The sequence below is a fragment of the Pelobates fuscus genome, chromosome 3 (genome assembly GCF_036172605.1).
Source record: "Pelobates fuscus isolate aPelFus1 chromosome 3, aPelFus1.pri, whole genome shotgun sequence".
Taxonomy (NCBI): Eukaryota; Metazoa; Chordata; class Amphibia; order Anura; family Pelobatidae; genus Pelobates; species Pelobates fuscus.
In genome coordinates this window covers 160,840,351-160,864,878 of record NC_086319.1, presented here as the reverse complement: position 1 = coordinate 160,864,878, position 24,528 = coordinate 160,840,351, and the positions used below count along the sequence as shown (strand labels likewise).

Genomic DNA, 24,528 nt, shown 5'->3' with positions numbered 1-24,528 from the left:
AAGTAAAAAAATACATTTAATAACGCTCATTACCACTACACCTGGTACAAGCTAGCGGAAAAATGATCCCACGCTAAGGTTCAAAATATGCCTTTTGAAATACCCTGGGATGTCTTCTTTAAGAAATGGTATGGCTTTATGGGGTATTTGGATTATATAGCCTGGTAAAATACTCTAAAATGGGACATGGGCACAGCGTAAAAATGTAAAGTGTGAAAAAAACTGAATGGCTGTGTCCCAAATGTGCCCCTCCGATGTCCACATATACCTGGCAAAGGTACATACGGGGGTATTTTTGTACTCAGCCGACATAGCTGAGCAACATATAAAGTATTATAGAGTGGTGGTACACATAAGGTTTGCAAAATATACTGTGCAAACTCACTTTGTGTGTCAAAAAGGCAGAAAAAACGCTTATTACCACTACACCTGGTACAAGCTAGCGGAAAAATTATCCCACGCTAAGGTTCAAAATATGCCTTTTGAAATACCCTGGGGTGTCTACTTTAAGAAATGGTAGGCCTTTGTGGGGTAGTTTGAATTTAAAACTTACGAAGATGCTTGGAAATTGCACATAGGTCCAGCGTCAAAATTCAAAGTTCTGTAAAAACTGATATGGCTTGGTCTCCAATATGCCACTGTAGCTTCACAAAATAGTGCCAAAGACATTCATTGGGGATGTCTTTTTACTCAGAAGACTTAGCTGAGCATAATTTGAAGGTTTTGAACTTAGTGGCACATATGAAATATACAAAATGCCCAGCAAAAATGCAATCCGTATGTAAAAAAATGCACAAAATTATTTTTTACCACATACTTTGGCATATATTGGTGAATAAATGGGGGCATGCTAAGGCACAATATGCACCTTATGATATACCCTGGAGTGTCTACTTTTACAAATGGTAGGCCTTTGTGTTTTTTTTTTTGAACAGTCAAACTGTTATAATACCCCAAATGGAAGCATAGGCTCATTAAATCCGTCTCTCAAAATTCTACTGTGAATACTGAAAAGGACAGGTCTCCTGTATGGCACTGTAGCTTCACGAAATAGTGCCATAGACATACAATGGGGGTGTCCTTTTACTCAGAAGACTTAGCTGAGCATAATTTGGGGGGTTTGAACTTAGTGGCACATATGAAATATACAAAATGCCCAGCAAAAATGCAATCCGTATGTAAAAAATGCACACAATTATTTTTTACCACATACTTTGGCATGTAATGGTAAAAAAATGGGGGCATGTTAAGGCACAATATGCACCTTATGAGATACCCTGGAGTGTCTACTTTTACAAATGGTAGGCCTTTGTGGGGGTTTTTGAACAGTCAAACTGTTATAATACCCCAAATGGAAGCATAGGCTCATTATATCCGTCTCTCAAAATTCTACTGTGAATACTGAAAAGGACAGGTCTCCTATATGGCACTGTAGCTTCACAAAATAGTGCCAAAGACATACAATGGGGGTACCGTTGTACTCAGCAGAAGTAACTGAACACATAATAAAACTTTGTACAGGAATAGCACACAACAACTTTACAAAATACACATGAGAAGTTCTTTGTTATACGTTTGTGTGCGAAAACCCCCCAAAAACACAATTTTACTCCAATATTTAGCAGAGGTTGGCGGTAAAATGGCTACGTAGAAAGTGTCAACACAACCTTAGGTAAATAGCCTGTGATGTCTACTTTATATAAATATATACTTTTGTGTGGCAATTTTGTTTTATTTTATGGCTATTAGGCTTACAAGACAAACATACCAAATTCTAAAATCACTCCATATTAAAATTTTATTTTACTCCTTGTGCTTTGTGACCTGTAACTACCAAAAAAAACTTAAAATCCCGGACACATTATATATTCTGTAAATCAGAACAAATAAATGAATTTATTTTTAATTACTTTCCTTAACCTGCACTAATTATGCACACATTATGATTGCAAAAACTGTAAAAAAAAACAATATTTTTCATTTTTTTTGCATTTTTCTGTATTTTTTTTATAATAAGTAAGCATTTATATATTTATATGTTATATCAAATTAAAGCCCTTTCTGTCCTTTAAAAAACAGTATATAATATGTGTCGGTGCAATAAATGAGAGAGATGCAAATTGCAGTTGAACGCAAACAGCAAGAAAATGCAAAAATTGCTTGTGTCATTAAGCGTAAGTCAAGCTTCTGAAGCTCTGTCCTTAAGGGGTTAACAGGTTTTATGTTGTTTTGGAAAGTTACAGGGTCAAATATAGAACATTACATTTTCAAATTGAAATTTGCCAGATTGGTAATGTTACCTTTGAGACGGTGTGGTAGCCCAGGAATGAGAATTACCCCCATAATGGCATACCATTTGAAAAAGTAGACAAGCCAAGGTATTGAAAGTGGGGTATGTTTAGTCTTTTTTAGTAGCCACTTAGTCACAAACACTGGCCAAAGTTAGCGTTCATATTTGTTTTTGTGTGAAAAAAGCAAAAAACGAATATTTGGCCAGTGTTTGTGACTAAGTGGCTACTAAGAAAGACTGGACATACCCCACTTGCAATACCTCGGGTTGTCTACTTTTGCAAATGGTATGCCATCATGGGGGTAATTCTCATTCCTGGGCTACCATACGCTCTCAAAGGCAACATAACCAATCTGGCAAATTTCAATGTGAAAAAAATGAAATGCAAGCCTTATATGTGACTCTCTAACGTTCCAAAACACCATAAAACCTGTACATGGGGGGTACTGTTATTCTCGGGAGACTTCACTAAACACAAATATTAGTGTTTTAAAACAGTAAAACATATTACAACAATAATATAGACCATGGGTCGTCAACCTGGTCCCTACCGCCCACTAGTGGGCGTTTTAGGATTTCAGGTGGGCGGTAGGGATTTCCAGGTTTTGACGACCGGGCGGGCGGGTGCGAGCCGGCGGTACCCCTGCGACTGGGTACCGCCGTGACAAATTGCGGCTCCGGCCCGCGCGGCAAACCGCCGGGGCTGCATATGGAGGGGTCCATCGGGTGGCCCATGCTGTCAGGGCCACCCGATGGATGTGGATTGTGAGGGGGCCCGGTCAGCGCTGGGCGCTTTAACAGCGCGACCGGGCCCCCTGTGATGACATCGCAGAGCTGGGAGGAAGTGACTGCACATCACTCCTCCCAGCTAACCCTGAGAGCCGCGCGGGAGGAAGACCAGGGAGTCAGAGTGGGAACTCTGACTCCCATCCACCTGAGCCACCACTGGACCCCAGGGAAAGTCACCCTCCTGAATCTAAAAGGTAGGAAACAGGAGGGTGACTTAAATATAATGTGTGTGTGTGTGTGTGTGTCTTTGTATGTATGTCGTGTGTGTGTGTGTGTGTGTGTGTGTCTGTATATATGTGTGTGTGTGTGTGTGTGTGTGTGTGTGTGTGTGTCTGTATATATGTGTGTCTTGTGTGTGTATGTATGTGTGACTGTCTGTTGGTATGTGTGTCTTGTGTGTGTCTGTATGTATGTGTCTTGTGTGTATGTGTGTGTCTGTGTTCCTGTATGTGTCGGGTGTGTCTTGTGTATGTGTATGTATGTGTGTCTGTGTCTGTGTGTGTGTATGTGTCGTGTGTGTATCTGTGTCTGTATGTGTGTTGTCTGTGTGTGTGTGTATGTATGTGTCGTGTGTGTGTATGTATGTGTCGTGTGTGTGTGTATGTGTCGTGTGTGTGTATGTGTGTGTGTGTATGTGTGTGTATTTGTCGTGTGTGTGTATGTGTCGTGTGTGTGTATGTGTCGTGTGTGTGTGTATGTGTCGTGTGTGTGTGTATGTGTCGTGTGTGTGTGTATGTGTCGTGTGTGTGTGTGTATGTGTGTGTCTGTATGTATGTGTCGTGTGTGTGTATGTGTGTGTGTCTGTATGTGTGTCTGTCTGTTATAGTGGACTATATAGTAAGTGGGCTACCTAGCTCAGCCTTCCTACTGGGCATTGCTACAAGGAAGGTTAAAAAATAGAAAAAAGGGGGAAAAAAAGGTGGGGAGGGGAATTGAGGAGGGAGAGGAGATGAGCTGACGCACAAATGAGAAATCATATTATGCGCAAACAGAGAAGTCGTCTGAATATCACTGAAAGAGACCTTCGTTTGTTCCTTACGAAAATCGAACCAGATATCAAATATTTAGTCTCGCAGCATCAACCTCAAGGATCTCATTAATCACTAGTAAAGGTAATTTCAATTTACTTTATTGTTTTCTCATTACACTTTATAAAGTTAAAAACCTTATAAACCTGCATTAAGTAGAAATAAAAAGATAAATGTACGTACATTTATTTTTTGTAAAACACCCTCCTTTCTAAAAAATATTCCGCATTTGCGCGAAAACTGGTGGGCGGTAAGGAAATTTTTTCAACCAAAAAGTTGCATTAGTGGGCGGTAGGTAAAAAAAGGTTGACTACCACTGATATAGACCATAAAAGTGCAGTTCGCTTGTAAAAAATGCAAAAAACGTCACTTTTACTTAAAATATCATCGTTGTAATACAATTTACCAGTTTGAAACACGAATATTTGAGTTCAGCGAAGTCTCCCGGGTAAAACAGTACCCCCTATGTACAGGTTTTATGGTGTCTTGGAGAGTTACAGGGTCAAATATAGTGCTTGCAAATTAAATTCTCTGCACTTTCTCCCTGTGTTGTCATGCATGTCAATCAAATTTTTATTAATCAAATCACATAATTACGTTAAAAGATTATTTAAATATACATGTAGAATTTTAATATATATGCATTTATAGGTATTTAAATTCTACGTGTATACTGATGTAATCTTTTATGTAATTATATGTATTTATCTATATATATATATATATATTTGCGGTTATTTGCATTTTATATATAGATAGATATATATAGAATGTCATTCTAAGTGTATTTTGTTACCGATATATATATATATTAATAACAAAATACAGTTAGAATGAAATTACATATGCATATATAATTTATATTAAATTTTGTTTCAATATTTTATTTATTTATTTTATTATTTAATTTATTTATTATTTTAATTATACGTATTTATATATAATATATATATGTACATCTATTATATATATAATATATATACATATTATATATATGTAATGTCATTCTAAGTGTATTTTAATATTAATATATACTTATATTAATATTAAAATACACTTTGTATGACGTTACATATATATAATATGTATATATATTATATATATAATATATATACATATTTTATATATATATATAAAAATGCATTTATTTTATTTTTACACATGTCTAATTATTTTTTTTAATTCTTCCCACCAGCAGGGGGACTGTGATATTTCAAACAGTCCCCCTGCTGGCATATCCACAGCCAGCTATAGGGGGCCATGTGATCGCTCTTTGAGAGCGATCACATGGCCCCCGGGGGCCTCATTTGCCGTGGGAGGGCTGCCTGGGCTGTGAGGCAGTCCTCCCGAAGCGGATCGCGGCGGAGGTAAGTATAACTTACCTCCTGGGGCTGCAAGCCGTTACGGCGTGCTATGCCGTCATAACGGCGTTAAAGCCCACTTAACCCGTGACGGCATAGCACGCCGTAACGGCGTTAAGGGGTTAAACGGATACAATGTTGCTATTTCTAGTTCGGCAGTGATGCCTACTGCTGCTGGCTCTAATCTGCAGTATAGAGTAACTTACGATCTCTGTACATACTTTAGTTTATTGAGGGTTGTTTTTTTTATCTGATTCTTGTGCACGATATGTTCATATATTACATGTTAAAAAGTAAAAAAAATTTACTTTGAACTACGGTACTTACGAGTTTGGATTAGTATTAGTTTCTTCTTTATATTTAAAATGACCAGTGATCATACATTTTATAATTGTGCGCCTACTTTTGTGCTTTCAATAACGGTCAGTGTGACAAACAACCCAAGTCACCATCCACATTTCTATGTGTTTCCAGTATGTTGTCCACCAAGAGACTATTTTCACTACCCCTGGCTCCCATCACTTTCCCCTCCAGGTCAACTAACTAAGAGCGCCCTTTCCCCTGACTGTATCAATCGGAACTCCGGTCTGATTGCAGATAACCTCAAACCCAGGCCAGCTTTCATCCCGGTTTTCACCTACTTCCCTAGCAACTACAGTGAAGAAAAAGAAGAAAAAAAAAGAGTATTTGATCCCCTGCTGATTTTGAACGTTTGCCCACTGACAAATAAATTAGCAGTCTATATTTTAATGGTAGGTATATTTTAACAGTGAGAGACAGAACAAAAAAAAAATTCCAGAAAAACGCATGTCAAAAAAGTTATAAGTATTTGATCCCCTATCCCTATTATTTAATCCCCTATCAATCAGCAACATTTCTGGCTCTCAGGTGTCTTTTATACAGGTAACGAGCTGGGATTAGGAGCACTCTCTTAAAGTGAGTGCTCCTAATCTCAGCTTGTTACCTGTATAAAAGACACTTGTCCACAGAAGCAATCAGATTATAAACTCTCCACCATGACCAACACCAAAGAGCTGTCCAAGGATGTCAGGGACAAGATTGTAGACTTGCACAAGGCTGGAATGGGCAACAAGACCAACGCCAAGCAGCTTGGTGCGATTATTTGCAAATGGAAGAAATGCAAAATAACTGGCAGTCTCCCTCGGTCTGGTGCTCCATGCAAGATCTTATCTCATGGAGTTTCAATGATCATGAGGATGGTGAGGAATCAGCCCAGAACTACACAGGAGGATCTTGTTAACCCCCTTAAGGACCAAACTTCTGAAATAAAAGGGAATCATGACATGTCACACATCACGTGTCCTTAAGGGGTTATTGATCACAAGGCAGCTGGGACCATAGTCACTAAGAAAACAATTGGTGTGCCGTGCAGGACTGAAATCCTGCAGCGTCCGCAATGTCACCTTGCTCAAGAAGCACATTTAGAGGCCTGTCTGAAGTTTGCCACTGAACATCTGAATGATTCAGAGGAGAACTGGGTGAAAGTGTTTTGGTTAGATGAGAGCAAAATCAAGCTCTGTGTCATCAACTCAACTCCCAGTGTTTGGAGGAGGAGGAATGCTGCCTATGACCTCAAGAACACCTTTCCCGCTGTCAAACATCGACAAATCGCGTCAAATGGAGGTGGAAACATTGTTTTTTGGGGGGTGTTTTTTTCTGCTCAGGGAACAGGACAACTGCTCCACATCAAAGGGACGATGGACGGGGCCATGTAGCGTCAAATCTTGGGTGAGAAGCTCTTTCCCTCAGCCAGGGCATTGAAAATGGGTCCATGGATAGGTATTCCAGTATGACAATGACCCAAAACACACAGCCAAGGCAACAAAGGAGTGGCTCAAGAAGAAGCACATTAAGGTCCTGGAGTGGCCTAGCCAGTCTCCAGACCTTCATCCCATAGAAAGTCTGAAGAGGGAGCTGAAAGTTCAAGTTGCCAAACGTCAGCCTTGAAACATTAATGACTTGGAGAGCATCTGCAAAGAGGAGTGGGACAAAATCCCTCCTGAGATGTGTGCAAACCTGGTGGCCAACTACAAGAAAGGTCTGACCTCTGATTGCCAACAAGGGTTTTGCCACCAAGTACTAAGTCGAAGGGTTCAAATACTTATTTCACTCGTTGACATGCAAATCAATTTATAACTTTTTTGACATGCATTTTTCTGTTTTGTTTTGGTTATTCTGTCTCTCACTGTTAAAATACACCTACCTATAAAAAAAAATTATAAACTGATAATTGTCAGTGGGCAAATGTTCAAAATCAGCAGGGGATCAAAAATCTCACTGTAGATTGCCAAGTTATGTGATATCAGACAAAGTCAGTTTTTCTAACTCAAATTGGAAAGATATTAAAGGAGCACTATAGGGTCAGGAACACAAACATGTATTCCTGACCCTATATGGTTAAAACCCATCTAGTACCCCTCGCCCCATCATGCCTCTCTAAATATAGTAAAATCTTACTTGTATTCAAGTCTGGAGCTGTCACGGTTTTCTTTTGACCTGCCCACTGCCTGCTGATATCATCAGAAGTGGTAGCCTGATCCAATTACAATGCTTCCCCATAGGAGTGGCTGAGACGGCACAAGGAGGCAGATCAGGGCCAGCACAATTCAAACACATCCCAGGCCAATCAGCATCTCCTCATATAGATGAATTGAATCAATTAATCTCTATGAGGAAAGTTCGATGTCTGCATGCAGAGGGTGGAGACACTGAATGTTTTGATGCCTTTTAGGCAGCCATGACCCAGGAAGGATCTCTAACAGCCATCTGAGGAGTGGCCAGTGAAGTTATCACTAGGCTGTAATGTAAACACTGCATTTTCTCTGAAAGACCGTGTTTACAGCAAAAAGCCTGAAGGTAATGATTTTACTCACCAGAACAAATTCAATAAGCTGTAGTTGTTCTGGTGACTATAGTGTCCCTTTAAACGCATCAGATTAACACTGCATAGATTTTAGAATGGGTATAAAATAAAGGAGATTTTTTTTTCTACTTTTCTGTTCCATTAAAGCACATCTCTCTACTCAAATTATTCTGGAATTATTTTAGTGTGCCTTTAAATAGTGCTTGTCAATGTAGGGAGATTCATTGCAGGCCTCCAGTGTCAAAGAGGATTTATATGTAATGTAAATGAATACTTATTTGATCTCCTCAGTCTTGCACTGGTAAAAAAAGAAATATATTTAAAAATCATTCCAGCATTCGTGAGTTGGAAATGTACGAACAACTTGAAATAGTTTACCATTAAAATTATAGACTGATCATTTCTTTGTAAGTGGGCAAACGTTCAAAATCAGCAGGGGATCAAATACTTTTCCCCCCTCACCATACAAGAGTGCTTTTTAGAGGGAAGGTGGCTCAGACTATGTGGACTATGCTCCCATCGTCCACAGGAACTCCTGACAGTTGACCGGCCAAAGCCCTAATCGTCCTTGAACCCTTTTGGGCATGAACTTTGTGAGCGGCCGGTCAAAACTTTACCCCAGTGGCGATTTGTCAATTCTCCATGGATTGGGCGCTATTTTGCAAACATGGGAGCTCTGAACAGATATATCAAAGGATGTGATATATGCGGGGTTTCTGTGTGTTTTTAATTATGGTTTTGGGTTTTTGTTATGCTCTCTGTATCCGGGAGATAATGAGCAACTCCATTATCTCTCAGACAGAGGCACAAGAGCAGGATCCTATTGAATAGGGACCCCATGTTGGGGGTCACTGTATAAATGACCGTGCTTTGGCGCTGCGCTGTGTACCCAGAAGTGACGTGTGAGCAGTGGGAAAGCCTGTGGCAAACATACAGTCACACCGCCAGCGGTAAGTTACAGACCGGCGGCCAGAAAGCTCATAACTTAACTTATTATATTCTGCCTGTACCTGCCAATGAAGTGCTTTGTCCTACTACCCAGTCCACTCCTGCATTTCTAAGTCTGCTGAGTGATGACAGATTTCAAAATGACCAGATCCTTAGGACCTATTTTTTGCCGGGCAGTTCTTCAAAATGTAGCACTGTCTGAGCAAATTCGGAATTGTTGGCACCTATGTTTGCCACTTCCTGGGCGATTATTATGAATCAGTATTCCCTTCAATCCCACATCAGCTGGCCAGACAGTGTGCTCCTCACCATGTGTACTGATGTATATACCATATGTATATACCATATAGTATCTGTCATGTTGTAGTTGTACACAGATTAACGGGCATTAAATACATTTAATAGAAAATGTTCATTATTTAATGCAATCTAAAGTGAACTAGAAACTAAATAGCACAAATAAATCATTAGATAAAGGGAAAAAAACAATTTTAAAAGCATTTGGGGAAAATTAATTTTGAGTTTCGGTTTTCGGCCAAGGGCATCCTGAATTTTCGGTATCGACCCAGAATTTTAATTTCGGTGCATCCCTAACAACTTTCGTATGAAAAATCATGTTTGCTTTATCACCAACAATGCGCAATCTACTTTAGTCAGTGGAAGGCCCTGGTGACTACTGGTCCATATGGCCAACGGAGAACCAAATGCAAGCCAATAGAATAGGAACCAGAATTCTCTCAGGTTCCCTCCTTGCAGTCCCTATAAAAGCCTTGAAACGCTCACGATCAAAACTAGGTGCCCACCTTCTCAAACTCTTCAGGTTCCTTTGCAAATTATTTACTTCCAAAGTGGAGATCGTATGCGTTCACCCTATGCACTACAAGAAGTACCTAGATTAAGCCCATTTATAGACTTCTCACAACAGCTTCTCCCTTGCACTATCATGGTTCACTTACTTACTTACTTACTTCCAGACACAAAAACATTTGGGGCGTGGCTGTGACATGTAGTTTTATAATAAGGTTTGCATTTAAATTTGCACTCTAGACATCAGCTCAAGCATCAGTCTGGATAACACAGTGGTGTCAAATAGCAGGAGTCAGAGAGCCCTCATTTAGAGTTCAAATCCTGTTAATCCTGAACAGTGGGACAGCACTAGGGGACTCCAGACACCATAACCAATTCAATGACATGAAGTAGTTGTGGTATAGTGTTCCGTTAAAGCAAAACTGTAATCCAGGGCTTTCAAGTCCTACACTACTAACCAGGCTTTAACAGTTACTTACCACTGCAAGCATCATAGCCACTAAAGCATGATGTAAATAGTGAAATGGTCGCCTGTCGCCACTATCCACATCTCTTCAGGGATGAGAGCAGTGCAGAGCTGGTTCACTGGCTGAGAACTTCAATTCCTGAATTAACTCAGGCAAAGTGTTTGTGCTCTCAGCAGCACCCAGATGTCCAAAAAAAAAAAAATGGATGCCGTCGCCAACTTGCATTGTAACATATGTAGCTTTATGCAGGTTAAATTGACAGTTTTAAATCACACTAACCTCCACATATAACGAGGGGGGGTTATTGTCGCCTCCAAATTTTGCTAGCAGTGCTTCAATGTGCTCTTGTGTTAATTTTATCATCTGTTTGATATTCCATACCTGATGAACAAAAACAAAAAATTAAAAATAAAAAAAAAACTCAAGAAAATGAAAAAACAATGCACATAACTACTCTACAATGGTAGTACAGAGTTGGAACCCAATTCAAAGGTTAAGCAACAGACAATACCAAAACACAGATCTGTTTGCGTATTTCATATAACATTACATAGAGCTTCATTTGAAAGATTATTTTGGAGACATTTTAGAAGCTTTCATAACTTGAGAATAAATGTTGCAGCCTAATATACAATGATCTTCATTGTATTTTATAAAGTGGAATCATGAAAGTAAGTATTTGCATTGTTCCAATAAAGTGATGATCCGTGCGGACACAATTTCTCACACCTCATAACTGACAGTGAACAATGAAGTTACAATAGTCTCTTATTTTGGCCTGAAATCTGTAGCATTGGTGCTTTCTATTTTGCAAGTGCCAAAATAAAAAATAAAAAATAATGGCTACAGGGGCATACCAAACGGTTTCTACACCAAAGCTGGGCAAACAGATATTTGTGTGAAATTCAAGCCTTACATCCAGGACATGCAATTACGCATGACAGGAAAGTAGATTGATTATTCTTTTCTTTAGACATGTCACATGCAGGCAACTGGGAAGCTACAGGGAAGACCATGTCCAAGCAGGGACGGTCAGGTCTTCACCACCTCCGTAATCGTTCCCTTGTGGTCAGGCACTCTCGAGAATGCTTGGACCTGACACTTTCCCACTGAACCAAAAAGTGAGTTTTAAACCGCCCTGAATATCATTTTGTATTAAGCCCCCCAGACCACCTGGCGGTTCTAACTACATTCTCCTTCCCTCCATCCCTCCCCCCCTCCCAAATTATAATACAGCAACATTACTTATAGACCACACCCATACACAAAATACATATAACCAACACACCCCCACTATACACAGCCAACACATACATAGATATCAAACACACTATTGGGCAGGGGGGGGGGGGGAGGAAGGGGAGACAGTCAACATTCTTTACCAAGATTTACATTTTTGTTAAATAGATCTGAATGGTAAAACAGACGCAAAAATGTGACACTTTAGAGAAGTTGGAGAATAATTACAGATTGGCTATTTATCCAGGGTTCAATTTACTAAAATATGGAGTTGAATGAATAACCCAGACAATTTCCAGGGCTCTAGAGAGGAACTCCCAATTTTTGTAGCTGAAATAATTTTGTGTCAGAACAAATAGATTGTCATGACGTAGAAGTAGGTTGGGCTACTATTTAGTCCCTTAGACAAGTAGTCTGCCATGCCAGCCTTTAAAACGGCAAAGCATCAAGGAGTTGCATTTGTACAAAATCTAGGGATCTACCATTTGGCCATCCCTGTAAATCTAGACTGTCCCACTCCCTGATCCCAGACATCTAAAAGCTGATAACATGTTACTTTATGGAAATATACAATGTTTCCCTCCTATGAATTTCAGAATTCTAAATAGCAGCATCTGATAACTGGGCCACCTTGCATGTATTAGACACTGTTAAAAAACAAAAACAAAAAAGCACTATGGCTTCCTCCTAAAATCAGTAGTCAAAACATTTAAAAAAAAACAAAAAAAAAAAAAAAACATATGACTTGGCTGGGTCTGCAAGTTGCTGCTCCTTGCCTCATTCTAGTTGGAAGCTCCCTGCCTTGGTTACAATGAAGCTCATGCTCCCAGCCAGTGAGCTGGCCCTGCAAAAACAGGCTTAGCTCAGGAGAGCCAACAACACAGGAAGATGTAACGCGATGCCCCAGTTTACTTCAAGTAAGAAGTCATGCCGCTCAAAACAAACAGTTTGACTACTTACGAGGACTGTAGTGGTTAAGTTGCATTTAGTGTTCATTTAAAGTGAAACCAATTACCAGAGTGACAACAGGCAGCTGGAAAATAGCCACATTTTTTAAATTCCTTTGTTTAAATATATATTTCCGTAAGTATTTTACAGGACATGTTGCCGTAGTGTAAATTTACATTTACCAGAACTAACAGATACACTTGGATTAGCTCTCTGTTCTTACAAGACTTACTCTGAAGTAAATAGACACAATATGGATTATAGTAAATTAGTTTCCACATCTTGTAAAGCTTACTATCAAGGTAAAATAGAAGACCAACACATGCATTTAGATGAAAGGAGTTCACAGTAGTGTCATCCGATCAAACCATATCATTTATATTAAAAAAAAAATAAAAATTAAATTATACATTTTAAATGCCTTATTCAAGGTTTTTAATTTTACAATTAGTACAGTTTATATTTTCAGTATTTAGCATAACCGGTTAAACTAGTTCAATACTTGGGGCGGGGGTGCTCAAGTCTTTAACCTCCAAGGGAGGTTAGGGAGTACACATAGAGAGGCTTCTAAAGGAGTACACGATCAGGTATTATGTGAAAGCAGAACATATTCCTCATTCTTAAAAAATATATAGTTTTAAGATTGATACATATACAATTCCGAAATAAATCTGCCATAAGGAAGTCTAGAAGAATAACTAATGAGCAGGATGATTTAAGTTTACCTACGGGGGGTGGGGAAGGGTTCGATTTGCAACATATTCAGCTTAAGATCGTGTATATGAACAGCAGTCCATAATTCTCAATGTTTGACAACGCAGACCTAAATCTATGAGTAATTCCCCAAACCAAATACACAGGAATACCGATTATTAGATACACGGGAAGGCCAGAAAAACATTTCAATTACTCATCCATATAGTATATATCACTTCTATTCATTGGGGACACATGATTTCCTAGTACTCCGACCCACATATTACAAAACCCCACACAATAATGGGTCAGATGACGTTGTGGTCCACCACGCCTTAAAGAAGTGCATACAGTTGCAAGAAAAAGTATGTGAACCCTTTGGAATGATATGGATTTCTGCACAAATTGGTCATAAAATGTGATCTGACCATCATCTAAGTCACAACAATAGACAATCACAGTCTGCTTAAACTAATAACACACAAAGAATGAAATGTTGCCATGTTTTTATTGAACACACCATGTAAACATTCACAGTGCAGGTGGAAAAAGTATGTGAACCCTTGGATTTAATAACTGGTTGAACCTCCTTTGGCAGCAATAACTTCAACCAAACGTTTCCTGTAGTTGCAGATCAGTGCACAACTGTCAGGAGTAATTCTTGACCATTCCTCTTTACAGAACTGTTTCAGTTCAGCAATATTCTTGGGATGTCTGGTGTGAATCGCTTTCTTAAGGTCATGCCACAGCATCTCAATCGGGTTGAGGTCAGGACTCTGACTGGGCCACTTCAGAAGGCGCATTTTATTCTGTTTAAGCCATTCTGTTGATTTAATTCTATGCTTTGGGTCATTGTCCTGTTGCAACACCCATCTTCTGCTGAGCTTCAGCTGGTAGACAGATGGCCTTAAGTTCTCCTGCAAAATGTCTTGATAAACTTGGGAATTCATTTTTCCTTCAGTGATAGCAATCCGTCCAGGCCCTGACGCAGCAAAGCAGCCCTAAACCATGATGCCCCCACCACCATACTTCACAGTTGGGATGAGGTTTTGATGTTGGTGTGCTGTGCCTCTTTTTCGCCACACATAGTGTGTGTTTCTTCCAAACAACTCAACTTTGGTTTCATCTGTCCACAGAATATTTTGCCAGTACTGCTGTGGAACATCCAGGTGCTCTTGTGCAAACTGTAAACGTGCAGCAATGTTTTGTTTGGACAGCAGTGGCTTCCTCTGTGGTATCCTCCCATGAAATCCATTCTTGTTTAGGGTTTTACATATTGTAGATTCGCTAACAGGGATGTTAGCATTTGCCAGTGACTTTTGTAAGTCTTTAGCTGACACTCTAGGATTCTTCTTCACCTCATTGAGCAGTCTGCGCTGTGCTCTTGCAGTCATCTTTACAGGACGGCCACTCCTAGGGAGAGTGGCAGCAGTGCTGAACTTTCTCCATTTATAGACTATTTGTCTTACCGTGGACTGATGAACAGCAAGGCTTTTGGAGATACTTTTATAACCCTTTCCAGCTTTATGCAAGTCAACAATTCTTAATCGTAGGTCTTCTGAGAGCTCTTTTGTGCGAGGCATCATTCACATCAGGCACTGCTTCTTGTGAAAAGCAAACCCAGAACTGGTGTATGTTTTTTTTTTTATAGGGCAAGGCAGCTGTAACCAACACCTCCAATCTCATCTCATTGATTGGACTCCAGTTGACTGACATCTCACTCCAATTAGCTCTTGGAGATGTCATTAGTCTAGGGGTTCACATACTTTTTCCACCAGCACTGTGAATGTTTACATGGTGTGTTCAATAAAAATATTGCAACATTTCATTCTGTGTGTGTGATTAGTTTAAGCAGACTGATTGTCAATTGTTGTGACTTAGATGATGATCAGATCACATTTTATGACCAATTTGTGCAGAAATCCATATCATCCATAAGTTTCACATACGTTTTCTTGCAACTGTACATATACAAACACATTTTCAACAAGTTTAGACTAAATTAACTACATTCAAAAAAAATGTAGCACTAGCTGACAATGCTAGCATGGCTAGTATTCCAGCTGTCCCCTGGGACAGGCCTGGTAAGGATTCCCAAAACAAAATGCACAAACCAACAGTAAAGAAAACTTGAAATTCCTTTTCCTTAATATGGTGGCAGTACAATAGGGATGTGCTCTTCCCTGGCACAAGCATCTGAAAGAAATTAACATAAAAAAGATCCTCCCCCATTAGGTATAAAGTATTAACCTTCCAAGATCCCACAGTTTGTAACAATAAAACACTAGATACATCTTACTGTAAAAAATGTATTATCAAAATAGGGGGGGAAACTTGTACTGCCACCATATTAAAGAAAAATGAATTTACGGTAAGTAAAATTAAAGTTTTTCCTAACATATCGTGGCAGTACAATTAGGATATATCGAGATCCCCAAAACACCCTGGGCGGGAATAAGGCAACCATTGCTGAAAGCACCTTATGCCTGAAAGCTGCTTCAGAGGTAGAGAATAGGTCTAGCCTATAATGCTTCACAAAAAAAGTGTTGAAGGAAAAAAAACTAGCAGTTCTGCATATATCCTCTGGAGATACTTGAGCCTTTTCTGCCCACGAGGTCATAGCTCTGGTTGAGTGTGCTTTTAAAGATGAAGGCAAAGGCAATTTTGAGGAAGTGTAGGTAGTGTAGGCAAATTTATGGTATCCACTAGCCATACTAGCCTTGGAAGCTGTAAGACAAAAAGATGGTCTGATCTTCTGAAGTCAGATGAACGAAAAAATAAATATAAGGCTCTTCTAACATCTAGCATATGCCAGGTTCTCTCCTGTTCAGAGGCTGACAGATTACCAAAGGAAAGCAGTACAATTGGATGATTGAGAGCCCTAGACGTGATTACTTTTAGAAGAAAGGATGGTTTTGTATGTAGGACAACTTTGTCTGGAAAGAAAATCATGAATTCTGAAGAATATGAAAGAGCCTGAATTTCTTTTAGTAGATGATATTGCTACTAAAAATTTTCTTTTAAGAGCTTCAGGAAAATTTCATCTAAAGGTTCAAATTTTTCTTCACAAAGGGCCTTAAGAACAACTGACAAATCCCCTGAAGGAAAGAAATTCCTCTTTGGATGTCTGATGATCTTTACGACTGAAGAATCTCTGAATCAAAATGTCTGAAGCCAAATTCTTGACCAGGAAGTGGCTAAGAGCGGAAAGGTCAACCTTGAGAGTAGATAACCCTAGTCCTGCATTAAGACCATCCTGCAGAAAATGTAAAAAAAAAAAATAAAAAAAAAAAATCGTATCTGTAGAAGGAGAACTACTTAGGCAATCATGATCCTTGCACCAGTGAAGAAATTAAGTCCAGATTCTTAAATAAATGCCAGAGGTAGATTTTCTGGTGGAATTAAGTAAAAACTGGTATCTTTCATTCTTAATACCTTCATGATGTAAAAACAGCCTTGCAGCAGCCATTCTGTCAATCTGAACATCTTCACGATTTCTAGGGAATCCCTGTGTTCTCCAGGATATTTGATGATAAAGGAACGTCCCAAGACCTCAAAGCCATGGTCCTCAAGGCAGAGAACCAACTTCGGTTTGGCCAGTATGGGACTACTGCCAGAACGCCTTGTCTGTTATTTTTTGAAGAATCCTCGGAATGAGGCTTACAGGAGGAAAGACATAAGCAAGTTTGAAGTCTCAATTGATCAATAGACCATCCAGGACCAGAGGAGAGTCTGCCTTAAAAATGAATACCTTTGCATTCTTTCTTCTTGCCATAAAGGTCTATGGCCGGCATCCCTCAAAACCGCGGTGATAGGTGCCAATACTTTTGTAAATATCCTTGGCGCCGAGCACAGACCAAACGGTAGGGCTTTGAATTGATATTGATGAATCTTGGAAGCCTTTTTAATGGCAAATATTAGGTATTTTCTTGATACATTGTTCATAGGAATGTGCAGATCTGAGTCTTTTAAATCCAGTGTTGACATAAAATCTCTTCTTTGCAAGACCTGTGTCATTGATGTAATGGTCTCCATTCTGAAATGTTGGTATGGAATCATGCTGTTTATACCCTTCAGATCTAGAATGGACCAGAATGACCCATCTGGTTTTGGGACCAGGTACAAAACAAGAGTAAACCCCTTGGAACTCACTCTATGACCCCCTTTTTTAATAGGGTCACATAGGCTGAAAACGCTTGGTTCTTTAAATTCGACTGGTAGGTGGATACAGATTTGACGTGGTGTTTCAATCTGTGAACAAAAGGTTTTATCCTTGCTCCCACTTATGGCGCCAGAATCTTTTGACTATCTGTTCTGATATCTTTAAGGCTATCAAATCTTGGATCTTGCTTTTGCCTACGAAAAAAAAAACGTGGTCTTATACTGGAAATTCTTATATCCATGCCTCCAGGAATGTGGGATCTTGGAAGTTTAGTGCTTTATACTCAATGGGGAAGGATCTTTTTATGTTAATTTATTTCAGATGCTTGTCAAAAGAGCACATCCCTATTGTACTGCCACCAAGTTATTTTCAGTATTTGAAACCAAACTGATCAATCTAAAAAAGGAAGCACGATAAAAACGAAAAACCATCCTGTCAGGTTCTATTTTAGGTTTGACAACCATATGGAAATACGCAACCAATGACTCTATAAAATACACTATACTTCTACAGCAGAACCCACACACACTAGGGATCAACCGATATTTATTTTTTAGAGCCGATACTGATAATCTGTTAACTTTCAGGCCGATATTCTGTGCATTTACCATTTTGAAAAAATAAAATATTTCTAAAGGTAAATGCACAAAATATACAAGTCACATGCACTGGATGCATTGTGTTTAGACGGTGGAGCCGTGTGTATAGTGTGTAAATAAATGCGGAGTGTGTGTAAAGGGAATGCAGTGTGTGTAGTGTGCGTATAGTGAGTGCAGTGTGTATAGCGAACGCAGTGTGTAGTGTGTGTGTGTGTGCGTATAATGAATACAATGTAGAGTGTGTGCATTATACACACACTACATTATATAGACATACTACACACACTGCATTATATACACACACACACACACTACACACTCTGTATATAATGCAGAGTGTGTGTGTTTTCCTGAAGGGATGTGATTTGTGTAAAATGGGGGGCGGGAGGGTGGTCCAGTGGCATTGGCTGAGGGTGCTGGCAGCAAGCTGTGACTTACCTTTCCTGCAGCTCCCCCAGCGTAAATCTCGCGGTCTGTGTCCCGCGTGGAGCTTTGCCATGGTAACCCGTGGCAACGCTCTGACGGCCACGGCTCTCGCGGGATTTACACTGGGAGCTGGAGGAGCTACAGGAACGGTAAAAGCGTGCTGCCGGCCCCCCCAGGCTTGTAAGGAGCCCGGCGGTCCTGGTATGTATTATCGGAAGATCGGTATCTATATTGGCAGATGCCAAAAATACCGAATATCGGGCGATTATATCGGGAAAACCGATAATCGGTCGATCCCTAACACACACACACACTGAGCAGCAATCAAATATGATGCTGTGGACTACATCTCCAATAATGCTGCCAAAGCATTGGAGGAAATGCAGTCCACGACATATGGAGCGTCAAATATTGGCTACTCGTAATAGACTATACAAAATTCCTCCTGTACTGTCCCGAAAAAAAAAAAAAGGATAAAATACTAATTTGAAAAACGATCTTCAAATTATTGCAAACTCCCAGCATGTGTAAGCACAGAGGAAACGTCTCAAACTGCCCAATTCCATTATTTACAATGGACCTAAATTTATGCCCAGCTTGAATTTCTAGTTCAGATCTTGGCAGCAATTCCATTCATCATATAGTATGAATAGAACGGCTATCTAAACTGATAGCATCTGTCTTGTGTCCACTACCAGATTAGTGAAAACAGGCAGCCTGTCATGATACCTGTTATATCTGTAATAGAGGAGGTCGGGCATCTGGACGTCTATTCCCAGGAAGGGACACGTGCACCCATCTCTTTCAGCCACTTCGGCGCCGGCCGCGATAGCCCCGCCCCCTTTTATGACGCAGCGCAACTTCGCCGACTTCATGGCCCGCCAAAAATCAGGACGTTTTGGGGGCGTGGACATCATTTAAAGATCCAAGGTATAAAAGGTACTCACTTACAGTAAGCCAGTGCCCTGTCGTGGTTCCCGCTTTTGTTCCCTCAGTGCTATTCCTGTTGATTTTGGTTCTTGACTTTGCTTTGTATCTTGACTTTGCTTCATTCTCCTACAATTGTACTCTGCTTGGCTTTCGCTTACCTGTCTTCTCGTTCCCTCGACCTCGGCTTGTTCCGGACCATTCTTTGTCCGTGTGACGTTAGTCCGGCCACTCTAAGGTCCGGTATACGACTTCCTAGTTGTTAGTATTCTGCATGTTGGATCCCTGTCTTGTTCCTGACAGTCAAAGGGAACCTCCGGGCACCAAAAGATTCTTAGGGGAATTACACAGTTCACAATTGTTTTAGCCCCAAAGCCTTCTTCCAGCATGGTTTAGCTTTGCACCTCTCCTTTAACTTCTATCAGATTCTTCAAACATGGAACAAACCCTCTTCTGCTCCTGAGTATAGAGTATCTCATGAGACTGCAGGAACCTCCATAGATTAATGCCTGAATCCCACAGCAGCCACATGTGGCATCTGCTGGTATTGGACAAATTTAAATGGCACAGCACCAACTTGTGTCAACCTCAGATTGTTCTGAAAAAAAAAGTAATCCCTATTTTGTCTTATGGTAGCTTTGGAATTTCAATAAAGTTTTTTCATGAAAATACTGAAAAGAGACAGAACCGCTTTAAAACACCACTAAAGGCATCTATAACATTTCAGCTTAATGTCCTTTTAATCATTTAATGTTAAACATTGCAATTTTGTAGAAGCTGTAGTGTTTCCATTGCAAACGGTAATTTTATGTCAGGACAGGAGGCTTCATATTGCTTTACCTTCTTTACTGAAAACCTCCAGCAGCAAAGAAACAGTTAACAAAACTTTTCAAAACAACCAATCAGAACAAAAAACAGGCATCAGTATAAAACCACTGGAACAGACCCTACCACTCCCTCTTTCTTTGCTGCTGCCTCCAGGACAACTCAGAGTTGTCTCTGCTCTGGGTTGTATTCTCTTTATATACTTGATTGCATGGTAATATATTTTGCTCTGTATTGTTTATTTATATTTTCCCTCTGGCTTTGGGCTGTTGAGGTGGCTCCCTTCTGTCTCACCTCGGGGTCCTGGGTGTTGGGGTTTGTCTTCCCTGCCTGCTCCTTTGCTCTGGGTTTCCCCTGGGGCTCCCCTCAGACCACCTGCCTCACAGTTCGGTCCGGCGGTACCCTCTCGGTCCCCCGCCTCTCCCACCCTGCCCCCTTACCCCCTACGCCTGCTAGCAGTCTCTGACCTCCCTCGCGCGGCCGTCCGCGCTCGTTTTGCGGCCACAGCGGCCATTTTGCCGGAGCCGCGTGGTCTCCGGGCGCTCTCGCCGACCGGACCTCGGTCTCCCTCAGCTCCCCTGCCCCCTGGTCTTGTGACCTCCGAGGTCTCTGCATCCCCTGGTGGTTGTGGCTTCACAGTTGACTGGGGTGTGCAGACTGCCTGCTAGTGTTAAATGCTCTCATGTAATGTTTTTTCCTTAGGCAGATTGTTATGCTTGATTACTGTGTGCTGCATCTGTGTTTTTCCTCCCCATAGCAGGTGGATTGTATTACAGGTGGCCTTTACTAGCATGCCACTTAGGGGTGACCCCCCTTTTTTCTATATCTTTGGGACTCAGTCCCTGCCTAATCTGCCCTGTACTGGGCTATCCTACCGTGCTGTAGCACTATTATGGGCTGGGTGACCCCCTCCCTAATGGCCAGATTGCCTGGACCCTGGGCATAAACTGAGGGTGACTCCCTCCTATTGCATTATATGCTAGTGATTGCTGGGTGACCCACAGCCGGCCATATTGAGGTACCACACTGATTGTGCCTTTCCTCTATTTCAGTGATATTATCATGGCTGAAGAATCTGGCTCCCACGCCCCTGAAGGCCTCCAGGCATGGCTATACACCGCCTTGGCGGATTCTTTACCCAAGGCTCTCGTTGCCCTCCATGGGGACGCCTTGCCCGCACCTACGGGTTCCACACACGGTCCTGCTGGCGCACGGGACTCCGACTCTGGGGGTTCCCTGCGCTCAGCGGACTTGTGCTCCATATGGAAGAGACCTTGGAAAGGCCCCGGCGCCCCCACCGACAAAGGCAAGATGCCCGCCAAACTGGCCGGACTGGGTGCCGAATCGGGCGACCGCCCTGACGTAGGGGCACTATCTGGGGAACCAGACTACGACACCCTGGATGAATACTGGGCCGGCGGATCAGGCTCCGCGTCACCTGGCGAAGACGCTCCTGGCCACTCCTCCCGCTATGTACGAGAGACGGTGCTGGGCTCTCCACTACCTGGCTCGCTGAAAGCCTCTACCGCTCACGCCGATGACCCCGGTGAAATCTTAGACCCCTCGGGCCTGCCGCTCTTCGACCCACATCTCCTCAAGCTCCCTCGCTCTGCGGAGTGGACTCCCCCGGACCACATCGCAGAGTTCCTCCGCTACTGGCTACGTCGCCCATTGGACAAAGAGGTCAGGGCGAAGGTCAGGGCGAAGCTCCGGGCCGAATGCCCGCGCCCAACGCTGCCGTATAAAGGTAGCCAATACACCTGACTTTGATCCGATTTTCGCAACCTTTCTGAATAGGTCGGGGAAGGACCCCCGCAAGGACCTGGAACAGGGCTTGCGCTCCACCCAAGACAAGCTCCTCGACATCAGCGGCCCGCTGACCCAGATCTTCCTCATGGCTGACGACGCCCTACAAGGCGGACCAGCGGTTGACGCCTACCTCCTCCGTGAGTGGGCACAGAGAGAGATCTGCCTCCTGGGGAATGCCAATGTGGCGCTGAACTCGGAACGCCGTAATGCGGCACTTTATAAACTGGATGGGAAATTGACCGATTTAGCCCCCAAAGAACTGGGCCCGGAGGCCAAAAGGTCTACTGTTCGGTGACGCCTTCATGAAGGAACTGAATCGGCACATCTTTGAACAAGGCGCAACAATCCCTCCGCAGAGTCTTCCGTGCCGGGGATCGTTTTTCCTCCAGGGCTGGTCGGCACCGGGGCCGCGCCACCAGCAGAGCTGCCTTCATGGGCAACAGGCCCAGCATCTCTGATTCCTTCTCCTCTTCCTCCTCCTCCCGGTACCAGTATCGCCCTTTGTTCTCCCGAGGATCAGCCAGAGGCCGGGGGGCCTCCTCCACACGGGCGAGATACGCCTCAGGTAAGAGTCCTGCCTTATTTACCACACATACCCGTTGCGGGCAGATTGTCTCACTTTTCTCCTCAGTGGGGGGCCATCACAGGAGACCCGTGGGTTCTGCAGACCGTGTCCGGCTTCAGGATCGATTTCGTGTCAACCCCGGTCAACCCCGTATGGACAGAGAGGCGTCCGCTCTGGTCCATTCGGAGATACGCGCCCTGTTGGGCAAGGGAGCGGTGGAGAGGGCGCCAGGCCCGCCTCGCTTCCTGAGCAATATCTTCCTGGTAAGGAAGAAATCAGGGGACTTCCGCCCTGTAATCAATCTGCGCGCCTCAATGGATATGTCGTCTACCGACATTTCAAGATGGAGGGCATCCATCTCCTCAGGTATTTGCTTCGCGAGAACGACGTTTCTGCGCTTAGACCTGAAAGACGCGTACCTCACGGTCCATCAGGAGGACAGGTGCTTTCTCCAGTTCATTTGGCAGAAACGCGTTTGGCAGTTCACGTGCCTCCCATTCGGCCTCAGCTCGGCTCCGTGGTGTTTCACCAAGCTGCTGAAACCGGTCATGACGACGCTGAGGGCCAGGGGGATCAGATCGATAGTCTATCTGGACAATATCCTGTTGATGGCACAAGATCCCGACGTCCTGCGCCAGCAGACGGCTTTCACTACCCGCCTGCTCCAGGACTTGGGTTTCTTAATCGGTCCAGTTTCTCGGGTTCATTGTGGACTTGGTTCAGACACTACTCCGCCTCCCAGTATCCAAGGTGGCTGCCATCAGGAAGGACATCAGACGCCTACTTCGCAATCCGAGGATCACCCTGCGGGACCTGGCCAGGACAATAGGTCTACTCTCCTCCTCCATTCAGGCCATCTTCCCGGGTCCCCTGCATTATCGGGCCCTCCAACGTCTGAAGGCTCGTTACCTTCAATCGTCCGCCTCCTACGGCCAGATTGTGTCGCTACCGGACGAAGCCCGCTTGGAACTGCACTGGTGACTTCGACACATGGAGGCGTGGAACGGCAGGGCAATCTTCGGGAAAAAAACGGACTTCGTCCTGGAATCGGACGCCAGCTGCCTAGGCTGGGGCGCTACTTGCGATGGCGTGGCGACAGGTGGTCTCTGGACCCCGGACGAAAAAGCTCTCCACATCAACTGTCTGGAGCTGATTGCGGGGTCGTTTGCCATTCGCAGCTTCACCAAAGGGATGAGTCATTGCTCACTACTTCTTCGCATGGACAACGTCTCAGCTGTCCAATACATAAATCGACTGGGAGGTTCCCGAGCCAAACTGCTGTCAGACCTCACGAAGGATCTGTACCAATATTGTCTGGACAGGAAGTTGTCGATCGTCGCGGAATACCTTCCGGGACAAGACAACCTCATTGCGGACTGGTTCTCCCGCCACTGGAGGGACCCCAGCGACTGGCGACTGCAACCTTGGGTGTTTCAGAAGTTGGACTTCGTGCGTGGTCCCCTCCATCTGGACCTATTCGCATCCAGGGCGAATCGACAGACAGAACTGTTCTTCAGCTGACTCCCAGATCCCCTCAGCATGGCGGTGGACGCAGTCCGTCAATCATGGCCTCCTTCGGGGGCGTATGCGTTTCCCCCCTTCTCCATGATCCTTCGGACGCTACATCGTCTCAAGCTTCTGACGGTGTCGATCGTGCTGGTGACGCCTCTCTGGAGAAGTCAACCATGGTTCCCTCTCCTACTAGAATTAGCATGCAGGGATCCGCTGGTGCTACCAGCCTCCAGATTTCTCCTCGAG

General features: G+C 42.7%; 1 protein-coding gene across 5 annotated transcripts in view; it reads right to left on the bottom strand.

Moving 5' to 3' along the window:
* BRAF (B-Raf proto-oncogene, serine/threonine kinase) overlaps positions 1–24,528 on the bottom strand; it is a 231,973-nt gene that overhangs the window by 173,739 nt on the left and 33,706 nt on the right. For all 5 annotated transcript variants that reach the window (XM_063447589.1, XM_063447592.1, XM_063447591.1 and 2 more), the window contains exon 2: positions 10,854–10,955. In XM_063447589.1, coding sequence (XP_063303659.1) covers positions 10,854–10,955 — 102 coding nt within the window. The remainder of the gene's footprint in view (positions 1–10,853; positions 10,956–24,528) is intronic.